Source organism: Lemur catta, chromosome 1 (genome assembly GCF_020740605.2).
Source record: "Lemur catta isolate mLemCat1 chromosome 1, mLemCat1.pri, whole genome shotgun sequence".
Taxonomy (NCBI): domain Eukaryota; kingdom Metazoa; phylum Chordata; class Mammalia; order Primates; family Lemuridae; genus Lemur; species Lemur catta.
In genome coordinates this window covers 214,979,763-215,002,637 of record NC_059128.1, presented here as the reverse complement: position 1 = coordinate 215,002,637, position 22,875 = coordinate 214,979,763, and the positions used below count along the sequence as shown (strand labels likewise).

General features: G+C 35.0%; 1 protein-coding gene across 6 annotated transcripts in view; it reads right to left on the bottom strand.

The window, feature by feature from the left end:
- The window catches only part of OSTN (osteocrin), a 112,185-nt gene that overhangs the window by 81,853 nt on the left and 7,457 nt on the right, over positions 1 to 22,875 (bottom strand). For 5 of the 6 annotated variants that reach the window (XR_006732667.1, XM_045539939.1, XM_045539938.1 and 2 more), the window contains exons 2-3: positions 17,073 to 17,171; positions 14,037 to 14,251 (exon numbers count right to left, since the gene is read on the bottom strand). Coding sequence is in view for 5 of the 6 variants with exons in the window: in XM_045539939.1 (XP_045395895.1) it covers positions 14,037 to 14,251; positions 17,073 to 17,171 (314 nt within the window). In the remaining variant the exon portion in view is untranslated. Of the gene's footprint in view, positions 1 to 12,784; positions 12,944 to 14,036; positions 14,252 to 17,072; positions 17,172 to 22,875 lie in introns of those variants that run through there. The other variant, XM_045539940.1, reaches the window with a different exon arrangement.

Here is a 22,875-nt window from a genome sequence, read left to right as displayed (position 1 = left end):
TATTCACAGTCTGGGCTTGTTTGAACCTGTCCTTCTTCAGAAGGATTTCCAGATATTCAAAGAGAATTGAGTGTTGCGGTCTAAATCTTTGGTCACTGCAGCCATATCAGTACTAGGGTTTCCCCAAGCCAGTAGTAGTCTGACTTTTGCAGACTTCTTGCGTACTGCTTTGGTGGACTTGGGTAAGATATGGGAGAATTTCCTGGATTACCAGACAAAGTCTCTCACTCTCTTCCCTCATTCTTTGTGGTGGGCTGCTGGAGTTGGGGGAGGAGTGACATGGGCACTTCCTTGTGGCTACCAGGGCCAGGTCATACCTGACACCAGTCCAGTCTCGCCCAAACGCCGTGGTGACTTTTGCCTGCCTACCTCTGATATTTATTCAAAGCCCAGGGGCTCTTTAGTCAGCAGGTGGTGATTCCTGCCAGGATTGGGTCCTTCCCTTCAAAGGCAGGATGTTTCCTTCTGGCCCAGGGTGTCCAGAAATGGCATCCAGGAACTAAGCCATGTACTCAGGGCACTCAGAAGTACTTGGTACTTTACTTTACTGTGGCTGAGCTAGTACCAAGTTGTAAAATAGAATCCACTGAGCTTTCTTTCCCTGAGTGGAAGAAGACTGTCCCTGAGCCATGCTGTTTATAGTTGGGGGAGGGGTGACACAAGCACTGGATTGGGCACAGCTGCTGGTGTCTAACTGGGTCATGTGCACCTCAAGTCCACTGGCTCCAAACCAGTACAGTCCCAGGAATTGTCCAAGGACTGCAGCCTTTGTGGCCTGACCGCCATACGAATTTTATCCAGGCCCCAGCTACTTTTTGTCAGCTGATGGCTAGCTGGAAGTCAGGTTGCAGGTTTGAGGATTTCTCTCTGGCCAGTCTGCTCAAAATGTTCCCTCATGGGCACCAGCAGAATTCTGCCCTGTGCTGTGTTCTCTTGTGCCAGGGTGGCCCTGAGTTTCAATGCAAAGCCCCACAATAACTGCATTCTCCCTGCCCCAGGCACACAGATTCTCTTTCCATGTGACATGCTGTCATGGCACTGCTGGGGGATGGGGGAGGGGTGGCATAGGCAATGCAAGACTGTCTTTTCTCTCCTCTTCAGTGCCTCTTTCCTTGATATGATGCTAAAACCAGGTAGTATGATCACTCACCTGATATTTGGTTTTTCTGAAGGTGCTTGCTTGTGTGGATAGTTGTTGAACTAAGTGTTCATGTGGAGGGACAATTGCAGGAGGTTTCCATTTGGCCACTTTGCCCCTGTCCCTATTGAAGTTTTGACTGGAATAAAATTGAATCTAAGGTATAAGTCACTTACAAGAGAATTGAAATCTTTATAATACTGAGTCTTACTATCAAAAATCATTTATTTAGGTTGTTTTTAATGTCTTCAAATAAAATTTTTATAATTTTCTCCATAAAGATGTTTTATAGTTTGTTGGATTTATTATTGTTGTAAGTGGTATCACTTAAGAATATGTGTTGTAGGTGATTTTTATAGTGTCCCATACTTTATTAAAAAAATTTTACTTCTGCTATTAATTTACTCGTGATTTCAATCATGAAGAGATGTTTAACTTTATTGAATGCTATTTCTGCATCTATAGGGATAATGTGATTTATATCTTCAACTGGTTAATTCCACTAATTGATTTTCTAAAGTAAATCAACTTTATATGGTATTTTCGTGATAAACCCAACATGATAATGCTGTATCATCTTTTTAATACATTACTGGATTTATTTTGATAATTTTGTTGGAAATTTTTGCATCTATAGTGATTTATGAGGTTGTCCTATAATTTTCTTGTTATCTCCATATACAGTTTTGATATTCAGATAAAGCTATTCTCATTAAATAAGTTGAGAATTGCACCCTCTTTTTTGGCTAACCCTTTTTTTAGTTATTTAAACACATCATGGATGGAGAACATGTTCAGTATGATAACCATGGCTTTAAAATTTGGAAGGCTTATTTTGTGAGTGAGCACTCCATTAATTTCATGCGTAAATGTTATTTCATTATACTTAATAGGTATTTCGTGTGTACCTTAAAAACTTTCCCCCCCCCAGTTATTAGAATACAACAACTTTTACTGATCTGGTTTATGGTTTTGAGTTCTAAAGAAAGAAACTTGGAATTAGAGTATAGAGAATGTTCCTTAGAAATGATAGATTTGCTGCTACATCTTAAAGGGGCAATAAAATGCTAGGCCCCATCAGGAAGTCATATAGCTCCACCAGTGCTGAGTACTATCCAAAAAGGGAGGGTATAATAAGTAACAGCTGACAAAGGATGTTCTTTTAAATAGTTTGGTAATTTAGATTTGTAAAACAGGGAAATAAATTATTGTAGTATAAAGCTTATATTATATGAGTGCAGTAACCAGACTCCAGGATGGCCCCCAATAATCCTACTATTAGGTAGTCTCCTTCCACACTGAATATGGCTGATTTCTGTAAGGTATTGTGGAAATGACACTCTTTGAAGTACTGAAAGCTATTATAGCTTTTGCATTGTTTTGTTGGATCACTCACTCTGGGAGAAGCCAGCTGCCATTTCCTAAATATCCTCTAACAGCTCTGTAAAGAGGTTTACATGGCAAAGAACTAAGGCCTTCTGCCAAGAGCCAGTGAGGAACTGAGATTTCCTGACTTCAGCCAAGTGAGTGGGCCATTTTGGAAGTTCATACTCCAGCCTCAGTATAACCTTCAGATGACTGACTTTCTGGCCAACATCTTTATTGTAACTTCTGAAGAGACCTTGAGTGGGAAGAAGCCAGTCAAGCTTTTTCTGGATTTCTGATGCACTGAAACTGGGTGAGAATAAAAATATTTATTGTTGTATTAAGCTGCTCAGTTTTAGTTATTTGTTACATAGCAATAGATATCTATTACCATGAGATTCAAAGTACTCTGAGATTCCACAAGAGAAGAGATCACACCAATTTGGGAGTTCCAGGAAAAACTTAGGAAACAAAGGAGAAATTAAGGGAGCATATGAAAATACTAAAACAAATGATTATCCTTGAATCTTGCAATCTTGGTTACTGCAATTTAAAATTAAGGTACAAAATTGAGAAATGGCTATAGCAAGGAAGATACATCAATATATACAAGTTTGGAAGGACTAATGTGTGAGGACAGACCAAAATGAAGGACTCAGCAAGGCCTTGTAAAATCCACAGAACCATGTTTAAATTTAAAACAATTAGAATTTAAAATTCAAACTCCAGAATGTTAGGATGAAGGACCACATTAAATCTGAGTGATGATGTGATTTTAAGGGACCAATATATAATGTTTTTTCCCCCCCACCAAGTTCACATTCGGGAACAATAGGGAAATAAGATATGAGTGATCAATGCATAGTACTCAAAATGTCATTTTCATTATTGATCATGTTGAATGTAGAATATGGCTTTATATCTGCATTTCAAAGAGGTTCCTGTTGTTTTCTCCCTGGATTAGACAGATTTACATGACTAGTCATTGTTACCCAATAAAAACAGGAAGGAAGGGGATGAGCTGAACGTATTAACTACTCTTCCCAAACCAACCCATCAGGTAAATGTCTATTCCTCCTCTGGGAAGGAGTGAATACAGGCTGGGACAAAAGGTCAGTCTTCCCCTAACAGAAGTTCTTTCACATGGAGAGGGGAAAGAGGTGGTTTCCTCCTAATAAATGGGATAGTATGATGAAAGAAAGCACTACTTCACTTGTCAGAAAGTATACTTTTGATTTTTGAAATTCTATCTAAAACATGGTAATTCAATGTTAAACAGGTTCTGTTAAATTTATGATGATAGTGCTGACTAGGAATAATATCAGTTTCTGACATATTATCTCAAGGAATGGGCCATACAAACAGGCATTCAGAAGGAAACCCTGAGCACTAGAATAAAATAATAAGGTTTAAGTGACTGTAAAGTAACCCGGGCATGTTTAATTTGGAAATGGCTGCAGAGTTTTACCATAAGGCAGAGGGGATATCCATTTGCCTGGCTCCCGAATCTTCTTGAGGATCTAATGAAATTTTTAAAACTTCTATCCAGCAAATGGATTTATACAAACATGTCTTGTAGAATTTTCTTTCTGGGGGTGAAGTGGGTAAGGAACATCACAAAGCCTATGCATGGAATTAAGTAAAATCCCTTTTGAGAGAAAGTTTTGAAACTTCATATGTAAGTTAGAGTAAGGAGAAACTGTAAAAGGACTGTCTCATTCTGTGGCCTTGAGCTGGGGTGAGTGAAAGGGGTGGCCTTGCAAAAGTAACAGGAAAAGACCTAATCTCACAATTTCCCCAGGAACAGTTAAAGTTCAATCCTACGAGTTCTCTGACTAACAGGTACCCTGTAGGAGTTCTGTTTTGCACAAGAGCTGAAGGGATGGAAAAGAGATGTAAATCTCTCTCTTTCCAAATTGGTTTTTGAGAATCTGCTCTTACAGAGTTCCTGAGTAAACAGCAGAAGAACAAGCTACAGCCTCAACCATAACTGGATGACAGAGTCACATCTCCTGTGATAATCCCTTCTCCAAAGAAGGGCAGGAAACCAACTTTTAGACTGACATCCTTGCAGTTTTTGTTATCCACCTGCTGCCTTTTTTATTATCAACTGACAGCCATCATTTTTTTTTTCTCTTTGTACCCCTTAAAGTCAGGGAGCCACTTGGTCTCCCTGCTGGCATCCCCTTCTCTTTCTTTGGGATGCCACGCCATCTCCCTGCTCTCTTCCCCCAACATTCCCCACTCTTTCTCTCTCCTCTAAGAAGGATAAAATAAACTTTTTTACTTTTATAACTTAATCTCTGCATCAGAAATCTTTCTCTACCCACACCATGATCACCTACTAGGCTTTCCACCCTAACAGTGAGAAGAAGCATGCGATAAAGAACAGTTATTGGCAAGAATGGTCCAGTATCATTACACTCCAGTGTGTTTCCCATTGTGTGGCCAAGCTTTTTAACTAAGAAAAAGGGAGCATATAAAAAAAGGGTACCACACTGAATCTCTTTTCTGGGTGTCTCACATCTGAAATGGACCCCATTCTGAACTACCTCCTTTGAATTACCAAATAAGAGCTGGAAAGAAACAGCAAAAACCATGAGATGCCTAGGTTGGCCTAGGTCTGTGGCACTTCTTCACAATGAATTAGAAAGGGAAATAAAATGTTAGGATTTTTGTCTTAGGGCTGTCATCAGGAAGTGCAGTCATATCAGACAAATTGAACCTTATACTTCTATTCTCAACTTTAGCCCAAAATATGTATAGCTTAGGATAGAAACTCATATATCATTGGTATGGAAATTCTAAAAGTATTTATTTAATGCATATATCCTAAGTGAACCTCACCGTTCCTGGTCCTTGACAAGCATCTTATTCACACAGAGCTTTAGTTTCTTTATAGGAAGTAGCTTATTTAAGTGGAAAGTCATTGGTCTTGGAGGTAACCTGTCATATAATTTATAGCTAGTTAATCTCAGGTAAATCATTTTATCTATCTGAAAATACACTAACAAAATGGGGATAATAATACTTCCTTCTTAGGGTGTTATAGGGATTTAAAAAAAATGAATTTATCAGTATGTTAAAATGGAATTCTTTCTATCTCAGTTTTTGGCTGTGGCCCAGAAAGGCTGAGGGATAACAAAAAGAGTAGGTGGCAAGTATTACCTCTTGCATTCCAAAGTGAGGTGCTAGACTTGTATAATATTAGCAAAGAAGGTTGCTACAAAATGTTTTCCAACTTTAATCCAATAAAAGGATTGATGTTGAATAGATCATGAAGGAAGGATTTCTTGGGACCAAGTTATTAAAGAACAGCAGCATTTGTGTTTGTCCTTCATATAGGGAAAGGGCTTCTAGAAAACCACTCATAAAGTATAAAATATACCCACGGAAGCATGGTAGAGTAAATAGAACAGTGTCTATGAGATCTAAAGGGTGAGAAGCCATAAGAATTAACTTGATAGCAGAGTGAAGAGATGCCTGCACAAGGAACAGCTTCACTTTCAGTAATCAGAGTCAAGGCTGTGGGTTTTCTGGGCAGAGCCTGTGGATAGGGTTGGCCTAGGTTAATTACAAAAGGGACCTTGCCTGCAGGGCTTTCTACCAGGGCTGGTGGGTGAAGCAAACTCAGCAGGCTGCTGACGGTGGTGTCAGTGGAGAAGATGAGAGAATAGGATGGGGGTGAGGGGTATAACTGATCTGCAGAAGAGGAGCATTGCTGGAGGCAAGGATGCCTACGTTAATGTTCCCACTGGGGGTTATGTGCAGACCCCAAAATAGTTCCATGATAAGGAGTCAGTTTGGGGCATTCACCAAGGCCAGAGGGCACTAAAGGTAGGTCATGATAGTATCAGTAAGTAAGACTTTGTTTTACTTCTTGCATGCATCTCCATCTTCAGTTCTGAAGGAGACAAAGGCAGCCCACTGCCATAGGGTAGCGTGTGAAGATAAACCGGCTACAACCCCCTTCCCACTGCAGCTTTCCATCATGAATGGGGCCCAAGATAGGGAAAGGAGATGCTTTCATGATATTCATGGTTTGGGCTAAGACATAAGAATGGTTATTTTAATTATTGAAATATAGTTTTTTTTCTAATAAATTTGACCAGAGGGATTCATATTATTTAATATTTCAGTGTGACCAGTGGAGCCATTAGTACCTGCCATTGGGTTTATCCAAGGGATGGGGAACAACAGCTCCCACTGAGTGGGTTTGAATGCTTGTGGGTGAGGGGTTAAATTGCTTTTCTGATTATGTCCTATGGAGTTCTTCTCTTTCAGTTAAGCGGTTATAATAATAATGCTTTCTAACAAAGTGTTTCTTGACCTGAATCTATAGAATATGCAGAATTGTGCTAGATATCCTCCCTCTGCTCTCCAGTCTACTTTCTGCCTTTTCTCACCCTACTTTCAACCCAGGAGGCTGACCTTTTTGGATCCCATAAAAGTTCCTGTGCCCTCTGGCTTTGGTTTGGGTCAAAGAATAGGCAGCTTTGGGAAGAGAGACTGGAGAGAGGTCAGAATAATTTTCTCCTGGCTCCTTCCTTGGAAGACCTCTTCCAGTGCGTCATGCTCCTGAACAAAAGTTACTGCTTTCCTCAAGGCATCTGGTTCTCCACAACTCTCTGGTTTTCAGAAACCTCTCCCTTCATCATCTCTTCAGGCCAAGGCCCTGGGCTGTTGTGCCACCCATTATGATCCACCTATATACAGATTTTTGAAAATAGTCTTCCTTTGAATAAATCCTCCTTAAATTTTCCTATTTCAAAGGTGGCACCTATTTCCTGTCAGAACCCTGGCTGACACAATAGCGTTCCTTGCTTGGCTGACCTCATAATATTAATGAGAGAATTAAAGGAATAACTGTAGTGAAAACGTTAAGTAGTAATTCAATTCAAATATAGAGTATTATTATTGTTATTGTTTGTAAGATATTTTCAGGATTGTGTGAACGAGGGAGAGAAACCATTTTTTAGAAAAATTCCAGGCCAATTATCAATCTCTTCTAACATTAAAGAGTCATTCAGATAGTAGATACTCTTTTGCCAGAGATATAATCATACCTGTGCATAGAATATACTGGATATTACCATATTCACCTCTATATGGATTTCATTCTGTATTCCACACTTAGTCTTAGCCAAAAGGCCAGGAAGCGATCCATTTTGTATTCCAATCAGCAACACATGGAATGTCTTTTCTTCACAGCCTCACTAAGTATTTTGCTTTTTTAAAAACGCATGTTTTGCCATTCTAACAGGTGAGAAATAGTGTATTAATGAAGTTTTAATATATTTTTTCTTATAATGAGAATGGTTGGCATCTTTTCACATTGTTAACAGACATTTACATTTTTTCCCATGAATTGTCCATTGTTTTTACCCCATTCTCTATAGGTTTGTTCTTTTTCTTCTCTATTTTTCAAATTTCTTTATATATTGAAGATATTAACCCTTTGTCTTTGATATAAATTGCAAACATTTTTTTTCCAGTTTATTCTTTGTCTTTCTACTTTGCTTTGTTCTTATCTTTTGCCGTGGAAACTTTTTAAAAACACATAATAAATTTTTCCCTTATTTTTTCCTAAACTTTTCCAGATTTTGCATCAGAATTTAGAAGAGTTTATGTATTCTCTCTATACATAGAATTTCACCAATGTTTTCTTCTATTACAATATGGGCTCATCTCTTTTTTTTTCACTTAAATCTCTAATCCATTTAGACTTTATCATGATGTATAGTTTGAGAATTAACCAATTTTTTTCATATCTCATCATCACTTATTCCAAATCTATCCTTTTAACTCACTAACATGAGATGCTGTTTTTCAAATGTAATAAAGTTGCAAATATAATTGAGTCTATTTCTTGAATTTCTGTTCTGGTCTATCTGTCTGTCTGTTAATAGGCTACGCTATTATAAAGAAAAGACTATTTAAAAAGATCTGGATATTAGACCTCTGTCAGATGTATAGTTTGCAAACATTTTCTCCTATTCTGTAGGTTGCCTGTTCACTCTGTTCATTATTTCCTTTGCTGTCTAGAAGCTTTTTAATTTAATTAACTCCCATTTATTTATTTTTGTTACAGCTGTATTTGCCTTTGGAGTCTTAGTCATAAATTCTTTGCCTAGGCCAATTCCTGGAGGAATTTTTCCTACATTTCCTTCTAGAATTTTTATGGTTTCATGCCTTACACTTAAGTCTTTTATCAATCTTGACTTAATTTTTGTATTATAGTAGAGATAGGGGTTCTGTTTCATTCTTCTGCAACAGAATCTACAAGGAACTCAAACAAATCACCAACCCCCCCCCCAAACAATAAAACACTCCCATCAAAAAGTGAGCAAAAGACATGAACAGAAGTTTTTTTAAAAGAAGATAGACAAATGGCCAAATAAACATATGAAAAAATGCTAACGTCACTAATCATCAGGGAAATGCAAATTAAAAACACAATGAGATACCACTTTACCCCAGTTAGAATGGCTTTTGTTAGAAAGTCCAAAAACAATAGATGCTGACATGGATGCAGGAAAAAAGGAACGCTTAATGCACTCATGGTGGGACTGCAAATGAGTACAACCGCTATGGAAAGCAATATGGAGACTCCTTAAAGAAATAAATGTAGGCTTACCATTCAACCTAGCAATCGTACTGCTAGATATCTACCCAAAGGAAAAGAAGTTTATCAAAAAGACACCTACACTGATATGTTTATTGCAGCACAATTCACAACTGCAAAGATATGGAATCAACCTATGTGCCCATCAATGGATGAGTGAATAAAGAAAATGTGTATATAAATCGCGGAGAACTACCCAGCCATAAAAAGGAAGGAAATAATGTCATTTGCAACAATCTGGATGGAACTGGAGACCATTATCCTAAGTGAAGTATCTTCAGGAATGGAAAACCAAACACCCTATATTCTCACTAGTAACTGGAAAGTAAACACACAGTCACAAAACAATATAAAGGACATGAGAAATCAAGAAAGGAGGAGGGTGGGAGTGGAGGGGTAGGATAAAAACTGACCTAATGGGTACAATGAACACTATTCTGGTGATTGACACACTAAAAGCCCTGACTTAAACATTATTCAAGGTATACATGTAACAAAAACATTGTACCTCCTTAATTAATATTTTGAAATAAAAAAATAAAACATATTGGACTACATGTAAAAAAAAAGATCTGGTAGGGCTCTTCTTTCTACTTTTCTCAGACTTTTCCTGGCTCTGCTAGCTTTTATTGTTTCAAATGAACTTTATAAGCAGCTTGTTTATAATTTGGTTTAAGGAGAGCTGACATCTTTGTGATTTTGAGGATTTGACTTAAGAATTTATTAAGTGTCTTCATTTGTTCAGATCTACCTTTGATATTTTAGCATTATTTTTATAGTTTACCTCATATATTCTTTGAATATTCTTTGTTAACTTTATGCCTAGGTATTTTCCTGTCTTTATGCTTTTGCAAATGAGGTCTTCTGTTATATATTTTATTTGATTTCTGTTTGTAGTTTTTTATTTATTATATTTTGTGTTGTGCTTTACAAACTTATTGATTTCAGCTTTTGTCATTGTTGATGTCTACCTTCTGATTTTTTTTTTCCTGCTTATCTTGGTTAACTTTGCTGTTCTTTCTTTTGGCATAGTGTTTGTATTATTTGTATTTTTTTAAATCTAATATTTGTTTTGTTTGCCCATAATATTTTTGTTAATATTTTTTCAATAAAATGTATAATTTTATTTTGTATTCCTCTTTGACCAAATAGTTAATTAATGACATGTTTTATATTTTCCAGGTAAGCGTGTCTTTCTTTCTGGTTTTGTTATTAAGTTCTAGTTTTATTCAATTTTAGTTAGTGATTACTTTTGTAATACATCTTCTCTTTAGAAATTCTTGAGGTTTGTTTGTCACCACATATATGGTAAATTTTATGAATGTTTCATATTCACTTGAAAATAAATTATATTCTCTCTATTACAGTCAAAATTAAAAATAGATTTATAAATTGCATTTCATGGATTATGTTGTACTGGTCTTTTATAAATTTTGAATATATAATCTGTCTTAGATTTTAAAAAATGAATTTAAGTCTCCTGTTATTAATGTATTTCTTTTTATTTCCTAGCATTTCCTGTAGTTTCTCTTTGGTATATGTTGTTGTATTGTTTTTCGTTTTTAATTTATATTTTTTCTTGGTATAATTTGTCCATTTTTTTACTGTCAGCCATTCTAAATCTTATTATTTTTAACTGTATCTCTTAAATACAGAAAAGCATTGGATTTTCCTTTATCTGCCAATCAGAAAACACTGGTATTTTAATAGGCAAGTTACATCCATTTGCATGTATTAATATATTTGACTTTTTATCACATTTTAAAAGTTACATTTAGGCCGGGTGTGGTGGCTCACTCCTGTAATCCTAGCACTCTGGGAGGCCGAGGCGGGTGGATCCCTTGAGGTCAGGAGTTCAAGACCAGCCTGAGCAAGAGCGAGACCCCATCTCTACTAAAAATAGAAAGAAATTATCTGGCCAACTAAAAAAGTATATATAGAAAAAATTAGCTGGGCATGGTGGCGCATGCCTGTAGTCCCAGCTACTCTGGAGGCTGAGGCAGGAGGATCGCTTGAGCCCAGGAGTTTGAGGTTGCTGTGAGCTGGGCTGACGCCACGGCACTCACTCTAGCCCGGGCAACAGAGCAAGACTCTGTCTCAAAAAAAAAAAAAAAAAAGTTACATTTAATATATACAGATTTAATATATACGGCTAATATATACAGATTTTCACTGTGTTCTATTTTATTGTGCTCTCTTTTTTATAGAGAGGTTTTAGTTTTTATTCTTATGCTATCTTTGTGCTATTATTTTTACATAGTAAGCTTGAGTCCCTCTCTTTTCAGTTTTGCCTATTATTCTTTAGTACAGGATTCATTAAACTTAGTTTATAATCTTTTCTTTTCTCTCTTCTTCATGTCTTGAAGCATCTATTTGTTTTAATACACTTTTATTCCCAGTTAATAGCTATGAAGCAATCAAAAGCTCATTTTAAATTTTATGCACTCTCACCATCGTCTCTGAATGTCTGATAGTTGTGCTGTATCTGTATAGTCAGACCATACACTATAACACATGGCACTCTCTGCTGCCATCATTTCACTTTAGTTCTAAAGGTAATGAATGCTTATGACCAGTTGTTATGGTAATATGTCACCAATTATTTTGCTTGCCCGAAGTAATTTAGCTAGTTGTTTCCTCAGGATGTGTGCATGGGAATAATATTGTCTAGATTTTCACATGTTTATTTTATCTGTAGACTTTATATATAAAAATCTGTTCAGCAGTATATTAAATACTTGCCAGTTTCCCATTATTTCTTGCAAGCTGGCTATATTTGATGAATAGATTTGTAGCCTTTATATATAAAAATCTGTTCAGCAGTATATTAAATACTTGCCAGTTTCCCATTATTTCTTGCAAGCTGGCTATATTTGATGAATAGATTTGTATCTCTTAAGACAGATCCTTATTATGATACTTTTTAGACAAATTATTATGGTAAAACCTCAATATTTTATACATATACATTTATATTATATTTATAATATTTATGCAGTATATGTTTGATATACATGCAGTGTATTTGTGCTATAATAAATTTATATATACTTACATATAGCATTTATATATGGATTTTGAGATTATTTAGTTGACTATGCTATAAGATCCAAGAGTCAAAGAAATAATATTCATTAGAGGCACAATATTTTCTTCTCTAACACTTATGCCTTGGATTTTCATGGTCTTCTTTTTAAATTGCTCTTTAAATGTATATCTCTTCTTGTATTGCAATTCATTGTAAACATTTCTGTTTCTCATTAGTATGTAGTTTCTTTGAGGGACAGAGACTATATTTCCCTCTTCTTTCCTACCAGACTCTAACACAGTACCTAGAACAGAAGTGGAACTAATTTGCATTTCTCTAATTAGAGTAGGGTCTGAATTTCAAATTGTAAGCATGAGATTGTTTTTGAAGTACAAGTAGGATAAATTGCAGTCTCCAAGTGATGATTTTATTTTCTAGTGTAACTTTGAGAATCTTGCAGAACAGAGGTCTAGTAAATGGCATTCTGTATCCTGACAATCATTGATCATAGAAAAATCATGGAACTGTGAACAAGAATGACAAGTCCTAGAACTCCAGGAACCAAGTAAGATTGGAGCAAAGAATGTAAAGATGATTACAAGAAGAAATGAGGTGCTAGACCATAAAATTCTTTGTAGGGTTTGCTAAGGAGTTTAACTTTTACAATGCAAACAATGGGCAACATTTCACACAGATTTTTATTTTAAATGATCATCCAGGTAGCAGAGCAGAGGATAGTTTGATGATAAAGCATGGTGATGGAGGTGGAGGTGGAGATGAGGAAAGACTGGAGAAAGAACAAATGTAAAAAAATAATAATTTAGTCCAGAATTAGAAAAGTCTTTATGGGAGAGGATATTCTGGGAATACTTTGCATATAAAATAAATAGGATTTAGAGAATTTAGTGAGATATGGAATGTTCAGGGTGAGCAAAAGGAATCTATAATAGTAAATTTCCCAGATACCTGTCTATGTAATTAGGTGAGCTTTTGTGCCATTGCTAATATGAAATATACAACATGAGAAACAGATATTGAGGAAGGAGAAAATGAATTAAGTTTGAAATGATTGCTTTAAAATACTGACAGTTGCTCAATTATTAAAGGGAGATTGACTACTCTAATTCTGTCATGATAATTAACATCTTATAAAGCACTTATATTTGATTAGCTTATTTGATTTTATAGAAAGAAGTAAGTATCCCCATTTTATGGATAAATAAGCTCAGAATAAGACAGGATAATATACATGTACAAGTCACCTGGCTAGAAATGAGCAGAAATTTGACTTAAACACATGTGTTCTGATTCCAAGTCCTGTGAGCTCTCCACTCAGGATTCATTCACATATTTTGGAAAGCTTTATATCAAAAGTCAAAATAAAAGTGGAAATCTGGTGACGTCTAGAAAATGGCATTCTGTATTCTGGCAATCACTGAGCATAGAAAAATCACGGAACTGTGAACAAAAATGACAAGTCCTAGAACTCCAGGAACCAAGTAAGACCGGAGCAAAGGATGTAAAGATGAGTACACAAAGAAATGAGGTGCTAGAATGTAAAATTAATAAATAAAAATATCAAAAAATATTTACCTCAATGCACACGTGCCTCCTGACCTCACTATTTTATGTCTGCATACAACAAAATCTTCCTTAAGAAAGGTATGACAAAAATATTAATTTATACTGTAGCAGTCATTTTTCTCCCTAAATAATTATTTCCAAAATTGTCCTATTAAACCCACAAGTTAGCAAACACACTATCAAAGCTGTTTATATACAGGGTTTTTACTGTATTTTTTGTATGGAATTCTCTGTTTCAGAACTCAGAATGAAAGAATTAGAAAATAAAAACTTTCCTTCTCCAACAGTTCACTTACCTCTGTTTACCTTTATGATCTACAGAGCCAGCTGAGAGTCTGTCTAGGGGAGACCCAAAACCAGAGAAACTCCTCTTTTTCTTTGTCTCAATCACATCATTCTCCAGGGACACCAGTTCATCAAGAAGAAAGAGTTTTGCTGCTATATCAGTGGCTGATTTCTCTTCCGTGACTGTAGGTGGTGACTGTACATCTATGCCTGCAGAATCAAATGCCTATAGGGCAAAGAAGGGTGATTCCATTCATTGAGACAAAGAAAATCCAAATATATAAAACATCTGCATTTGGCTTTTGCTAACTTTAGCTGACATGCTAATCATTAATATTTTATATTAATGATTTCTCATGGGGTTATGTTCCTGAGAGAAATCTCGACCTTTAGGGAATGAAACACATAGAGGTGGGGTATGTATATCCAAGACAAAATAAACCAAAACTAAACGAACATATAAAGGAAAAAAACCTTCCTGAGCTGCTTCTGAAATTTATCATATTACCAAATCATTTTTTTCATATTCTTTTCCCAGTAACAACTTCATCCTTCCTTATCATTCCCCATAGTGCCTTATCTATTCCTCTTTCATCATTGCACTCATTATATTTACACTGTATTAGATTGGTTATAATATATTTGTATTTCTTATTAGATTGAAACTTGTGGCCAATGACTTTGTCTAATTAGTCTTTTATTTTCTCTACTCAATGCCTAGCCCTGTATTTGTCTCAGAGTTAGTGCTCAATTAATTTTTCATGAATATTTATTGAATGAATTCTGAAAAAAAGAAACCTCATGCTATTTCCTTTTAACTACTCGTTCATTCTTTATTGATTCAAACCATTAAGAATCCACTATGTAGCTTTTGCATAAAACTTAAGGGATACAAAATAAACAAAATCCAGTCTCTGTGCCCAGGGACCTTACCATCTCCATCCATATGATTTATTAACAAATACTGAATGTCTGCAACATGTCTGAGCTTTCCCAGTAACTTTATTGACCCATGTAAAATTTCTTGTTTGTTTACTACACATATTGCCACTTTGTACTTCATCCCAGCCATAAAAGTATAGGTGTTCAGTTTGTGAAGTCTATCTTTTCCTTTCCCAGGCCCAATAATGGCATTTTTAAAAATGCTCCTATTAACAATCCTGAGTCATTCTGTAGCCCCAGAGTGCTAGTTTTTTTTTTTCTCAGAACCTTGAGAAGATTCCCCTGTGGGAAAAATTCTTAGCTCCTGGGGATCTCTTCCCTTTCCCCCTTTATTTATTTATTTATTTTTATTTTTTGAGACAGAATCTCGCTCTGTTGCCTAGGCTAGAGTGCCGTGGCGTCAGCTTACCTCACAGCAACCTCAAACTCCCTGGCTCAAGCAATCCTTCTGTCTTAGCCTCCCAAGTAGCTGGGACTACAGGCATGTGCCATCATGCCTGGCTAATTTTTTCTATATATATATTTTTTTAGTTGTCCAGGAAATTTCTTTCTATTTTTCGTAGAGATGGGGTTTTGCTCTTGCTCAGGCTGGTCTCGAACTCTTGACCTCAAGCGATCCTCCCGCCTCAGCCTCCCAGAGTGCTAGGATTACAGGCGTGAGCCACTGCGCCCGGCCCCCTCTCCCCATTTAATCACACTCTTTCATGTGCCAGACTCTTGGTCTTGGTTTTGATTTTTCTTCACTTTCTGTTTTTCATCTTGGATTATTTCTTCCGTTGTCTTTCTATTCTTTTCATTTTCTCCAATAAAATGAAAGACTAGCATTTTTCAAGCCTTTTCATCATTGACTCAAGCAACACTCTTTTGAAATACATACAGACTGACAGACTAACTCAAAGCAGTTGAGCCTCCTGTTTCCTTATCCAATCAGATTTGCGCTAAGTCTGATCAGTTCTTCCCAGACAACCTCTCCTGATCCTGCTATTTTTGATTCCCATCAGTACTGACTTAAATCAAGTTCTCTTCACCACTTAGTGTACTCCCGCTATCACCTTATAACTTGTTTCTATACCTTCTATCTCCCTGTTCACTATTTCATCCAGAATACTGCCATGAAGTTAGTTATCCCCAACACCACTTTCATCATACAAAAAGAAACTTTAATGCTTCCCATAGTTCTTTATTACTTACAGTGCAAAGCTCAAACTACTCCTGAAATCTCCTTGTCATTTCCCTACTGTATAAGCCCAACAATATAGAAAGTGGAGAAGGGAAGGATGTTGTAATCACGAGAGAAATCCCAACAAGCATGAGACAAGCCTTCAATGGACAAAGAGTTTTTGCTCTCTTTCAAAGCATCCTCTAAAAAATATGCTTTTATTCTTCCAACTGACACACATACAAATTAGAGTATTGTTTGTTTTCAGAAATATCCTTAATCTTCAGAAAAAAACATACAATTCATACAAAACTGATCCTTTTTTAATGTGCATTTCACACTCTCACTTTGTTATTTAAGAAGCACAAATAATATGTTTCTAGAAAGATCAAATAAGCCAAATTAATTTTTCTCTGTGTGATGGCCTGACATTTCCTTTTTACCTCAGTCATAGTACCAAGAAAACATTTATACTGTAATTAAAATTTTGGACAAAACTATTCCAATTTTGGCATGCCAACAACTTCAAATTTACATAAAAGTACTTCATCTTGATGTAACTGATTTTACTAAAATATGGCTGAAATGATAATGACTTTTCTTTAAATGCTTTTTTGTTCAAGGAGTACAACTCTTTGTTGTTACTTTAAGTTTCTTTTAACATTTAGATAACTGGCTTGCTTGTTATCCACCGTGAGGGAAAAATCATAATCACTACTCTTTACATTTAAAGCTTGCAACCTTGAATGTCATGTTGGCAATAAAAATAAGACAATAGAAAAATACTTATTTTCTTGATTTTGTGTTATTTCCCTATTTGATTTTGTGTGCATTTTCCTATTTGTCAGCTGCCCCTGTACCTTCTGACCCTAGTAGAAATGACTTACATTCATGAAAGAATGTATGTGTGCATGTATATGTTGTCCTGTAAACTAGTTCCCATTACCTGTGTTGCTACATCCTCTGAGAGCACTTTTCCTGAGCTCCCCAGCATCAGCGTCATAGCCAGGATGAAATGTGCACTTGCTAATCTCCAGTCCAGCATCTATGGGTCACATAAATCAGAGTTAGCATTGATTATTCATTTGGAATATAAAGATAGAAAACAAAAGCTCCTAAAAAGATTGTTAGAGGCAAATGATGAGCCAAATTGTTCAGGTTCAATGTACTGGAGTGCATCTCTATAAAACTTAAATAATACTTAATAGATGCTGTCAATTTCCCAGAATGAATTCTATCAAGCCTTCATTTTCATGGAAACCTAGATTAGGGTTGTACAGCTATAATAACAATTTAATTCAAACTAACTCAAGGTCTGAGAAATACAATTCATGCAACTTTATTCTTTGATCACCTAATCCAGAGAGTAGAACCTCATGTACCTGAGAAGAAATGTCTAAAAGCAATTAGGTGTAAAAAAATAAGGACTGGTAGGTTCTATGATGAACCAGAGAGAATGTGATGCTTCTAAAAGCACTTAAATTTAAAATCTCAAAACACCAAATATCAGTTAGAAGTATTACTTTATGTATATTACAAATTCTGTTGTGTCAGGATTTCGTAAGCAAGATTCAAAAGATGGACATCTTATAAAAAATTGTCAAATTTCACTATATCAAAATTGAAAGATTCCATATGATAAGATGCAATAAACAAAATCAAAAGACAAGTTACTAAATGGAAGATATTTCCAACATATATAAAAAGAAAGGTTGGGATTTAGAACATGTCAATAAATCTGATAAATAAAACTTTAAAAATAGACATACAGTAAATAAAAATTGGCCAAAATTATAAATGGATATTTCACAGAAAAGAAGAGAACTAAATGGAAAATAAACATTTCATAATAAAATTTATTTAATGCAAATAGAAAGAGAAATGATACACCATTTTACACACATCAGAATGGCAAAAATTTAGTTAACATTGCAAATATTAGAGTGGTGTTAGGAAACAGAAGAATACAAAAAATACTGGTGGAGTTGGAAATGGATCAATCATTTGGAGAAAATTGGGCAATATACAAAAAGGTTGTAAATGGTCATCTTCTACCTATGACACATTTATTTCACTTCTAGGCATGTATACATCCCTGAGAAACTCAAAATGTTTATAAGAAGACATGCTCCTGAAAGTTTATAGCCTCATTGTTTATAGTAGTAAAAAACTGGAATCTATCCAAGTGCCCTATTGAAGAGAAAATAGATTTATTAATTGAGATATATTCAAATTATTAAATTAAAGCAAATGATTTAAATACATGTGTATTTGTTGTTAAATGTTTTAAATGTATGCATATATATATGCATGGATTTCAAAGAAACAATATTTGGGGGAAATGGGAAGTGTAGACCAATATATATGACATGACAGAATTTACCTAAATTGTAAATACACAAAGAAAATCCATATATTTTGGAATATATACAAATAATTTAAAGTATAAGCCAATTGAGCTTGATTCATAATTATTATTGCCTCTGGGGAGAAAGAAAAGTGAATAAGATTATGGAGGAAACATAAGGGATTCAGTTTTTAATCTACAATATTTTAAAGCATATACATAAAAATATTACATTTGTTAATTCTAAGTAGTCAGCACAAAGGTGTATCATTTATATATTTCTGAATTTTTAGATTAAAAAACCAATTAAAGCTCATCTATGGTCCGTATCAGGCTTGCCAGCTGCCAGTTTGACCACTGGAACTCACAACACCATATAGTAAAGCAGAAGATGTTGTCCTGCTAAGGAAGATCACAGAGTATGAGCTAGAACAGAATAGCCTTAAACCTAAGCTTTGCTACTTAGTAAATGGTATTGGTAAAATCTTCCAAATTCATCCTTTATGAATGAGATGTCTCAGTAAACCTAATTCCTTAAACAACAATCATTTGGAAAACCTGCTGGGGGCAAAGAGAAAATGGAAGCTGGGAATGGAATCTGAAAGATTGGGTTTGAGTCTCATTTTTGCTTTAGTATTAGTGTGACCTTGCATATATATCATTTAGCTTACCTGAACTTCATTTTCCTTATTTGAGAAATGAGAAGTAATTCCCACATCAAAAAAGCTTTGAGAGGATTGAATTGATTAATGTATAACTCTTTTATCTCATTTATTATTTGTAATTTGTTAGTGTAAGAATATTTATGAGGTATTACTAAATATTTCTTTAACAGCTACATTTGTTTTATTGTGACCCAAGATTTTATGACATTCTCAAAACATTATTTCTGTGGAACCTCAGTATAGATTTTAGTAACAAATGTTATGTGCTAGAAAATGAACAAATATTTTATGTAGACAGAGTATCTGTATTAACTATGTCATTTAAGACTTAAAATAGAGATAAAATATTTTAGCACTCTTTATAACATTTTTTTATGTATTGTAGTCTAAACTAATTCATTATGACACCAGTTTGTCTATTTCAGCATCTTGTCACATAATGCTAGTCACTAGCAGCATCTCTGTATTCCATTCTTTTTTGGACGGGAGCAGTAAATTCTCTCTGTGTTCTCTTTCTTATAAACTGATATTTGAGCTGAGTTTTTTTGTAACTATCAACACACAATAAATCATGAATATGTCTCTAAATTGAGAACATGGACAATAAGAATGCAACAGTTATCTGTTGAAAATAAGAACTCAAAACTGCCTTTAGAAAACCTGCCACTTAATCATATTTTTTTTCTGATTTTGCTGATGTCTCTAGAATTTCCTCCATTTAAAGAATGATATGTTAAAAACATAAGTGTATTTTTAAAAAATGATTTCATATTTCTAATATATCTTTCTTTAAAAAAATAGTTCTCATTTAATCAAAGATAAACAATTGTGATTTTTTCTTGCTTTTATCATGTTAAAAATAGGTTACAAAGTGTGAAATTGTCTAATTTTATAAGCTTTCCATGTGGATTTCCTTTAACTATTTTTATGCATATTTTACTAACCAGGTTTCTTTTCATCTCTGCAATCTTATAAATGGCACAGGATGATGGATGTTTATAATATTGATGATTAGGTCTAAGGCATATATTTTTGTGCTTGGGTGTATATAGGAAAAATCATAATGTATCATCTTACAGATAACCACATCCTGATTATTTGGATAGGGAGATGTAAAAATAAATGCTGAGTTTAAATACACACATTTAATGGTTTAAAGCCAGACCTGTAGCCAGTTAACCAGAAGGCCAAGTTCCTAAATATGGCATTTGGTACACTAATGAAAACAAACACCCTGGCACCTGCCACACAAAAGACATTTGATTAGTTGAAACTTGATTGCTACAAAATTAGAAACAGAGAAAATTATAGGGAGGAAAGAAAAAGACTAGGTTCAGCCCCATTTTCCTATTTTGTTGATAGTGGATAAATATAGCCCATGATTTAAAATTCTCCTTGGCCTCATGTACGCAGAAAGAACATTAAAAGGATTTTCATTGACTGTGTGAATAAACCAAAGTGGAGGTTTTTTACAATTTTTTCTGCACATTGATCATTTTTATTGAGTAATATTTCTCTGGGTAGTGAGGAGTTTCAAAAGAGACAGTGGGCACAGGATCTGCCTTATAAGATGATTGGCTGTGTATTCAATTCAAACATTTGGACTATTATGTGTTTTTATTTGTTAAATAGTACTGTTGAATAAACAAACATCTTACATTGCATACCATCTTAAGCATTCTTTCAAAGACTTTCCACATGTAAGAATTCATTATATCCTAAAAGGATCCTCCAAACTGACTGAAGTGATGGTGGATGGAGAAAGGCAGGGAGGTATAAAGTTTTTTTCATTTCAGTTTGGGATATACTGTATATTCCTTTAGAATAGAAAGAGTTCATATTGACATATTAAAGACTCTGAAAGTCCAGTGGTAAAAAAAAAGTCACAAATCTAGTTTAATTACATGTAAACAAGAATTTAATGAGAAGCCTATTAAAATGAAGAAAGATGTTTTCATTATTAAGAATCAGTGGGTGCAACCATTATGAAAAACAGTATAGAGGTACCTCAAAAAACTAAAAATAGAACTACCATATGACCCAGCAATCCCACTGCTAGGTATATATCCAAAGGAAGGGAATTCAGTGTATTGAAAAGATATCTGCACTCCAGTGTTTATTGCAGCACTATTCACAATAGCCAAGATATGGAATCAATTGTTCATCAAGGGAAGAATGGATAAAAAAATGTGGTACATATACACAATGGAATATTATACAGTCACAAAAGGAATGAAATCCTGCCATTTGCAACAACATAGATGGAACTGAAGAACATTATGTTAAGTGAAATAAGCCGAGCACAGAAATAAAAATCTCTCATGTTCTCACTCATATGTTGGAGCTAAATATTAAAAACAATTGATCTCATGGAGACAGAAAATAGAATGATGAGTACCAGAGACTGGGAAGGGTAGCAGAGAAGGGGAGATAAAGTGGGGATGGCTAATGGGTACAAAATATACTTAGAAAGTTACATAAAATGAACAATATTTGATAGCACCATAAAGTGACTATAATCAACATAAATTAGGGTATACTTTAAAATAACTAAAGGAGTAGAATTAGAATGCTCCTAATATAAAGAAATGTTAAATGCCTGAGTTGATGGATGCTGCAATTACCCTGATTTGCCTAATTCACATTGTATGCTTTGTCAAAACATCACACGTACCCTATAAATATATACAACTGTTATGTACCCATAATGATTAAAAAAAAGAATCAGTGGGGCAATGAGCCATTATTATTGTGGAAAAAAATCTCTCAAGGGGGTTGGGGAGCAGAAACAAAAAAGGCTGAGAACCCCTGATCTAAAAACTAAATAACCAGTCTGAGCAAGAGTTAGACCCTGTCTCTATTAAAAATAGAAAAATTAGCTGAGCAAGTAAAAATAGAAAAATTAGCCAGGCGTCATGGCACACACCTTTAGTCCCAGCTACTTGGGTGGCTGAGGCAGGAGGATCACTTGAGCCCAGGAGTTTGAGGTTGCTGTGAGCTAGGCTGATGCTACAGCACTCTAGCCCGGGCAACAGAGTGAGACTCTTGTCTCAAAAAAACAAAAAACAAAACAAAACAAACAAACAAACAAAAAATATATATATATATAACTAAATAAAAAACAAAGAGCAAACTTGAATGAGGGGAGGTCTTAAAATTAGAGATGATTAAGCTGAAAAAGAGAAGCAATGTGAGCCAGTATCTGATCTAATTCACTTTTTAACTGATAAAACTATTAAACTATCTGCATTTGAAAGCTGGTGTTGAAGAAAAACAAACTACCCAGGTGATTAAGGAAATTTCTCTTTAACCTGAGACTTTATGGTTAATATCTACTTATGGATAGTTGATCCAACCATCAGAAACTCACAAAGGTACAGGGTTTCTGAGTGAAACCAGAAACCATTTAGAATTTTTTATTTACACTAATATCTTGACCGGAAATATTTAAAATAGACTCCACTCCACCCCATTTCAAAAAATAAAGAACTTAATTAAACATAAAAGATTTACAGGTCCGGCGTGGTGGCTCACACCTGTAATTTTAGCACTTTAGGAGGCCGAGGCAGGAGGATTGCTGAGGCCAGGAGTTTGAAACCAGCCTGATCAAGAATGATACCCACTCTCAAAAAAAAAAAAGTATTGACAAAATAACTCAACTTTTACCTTTTCTTTACTTTCTCTTCCCACTGTGACAGAGCACAAACATTTAAAAGAGATTTAAGAGGATATTTTTG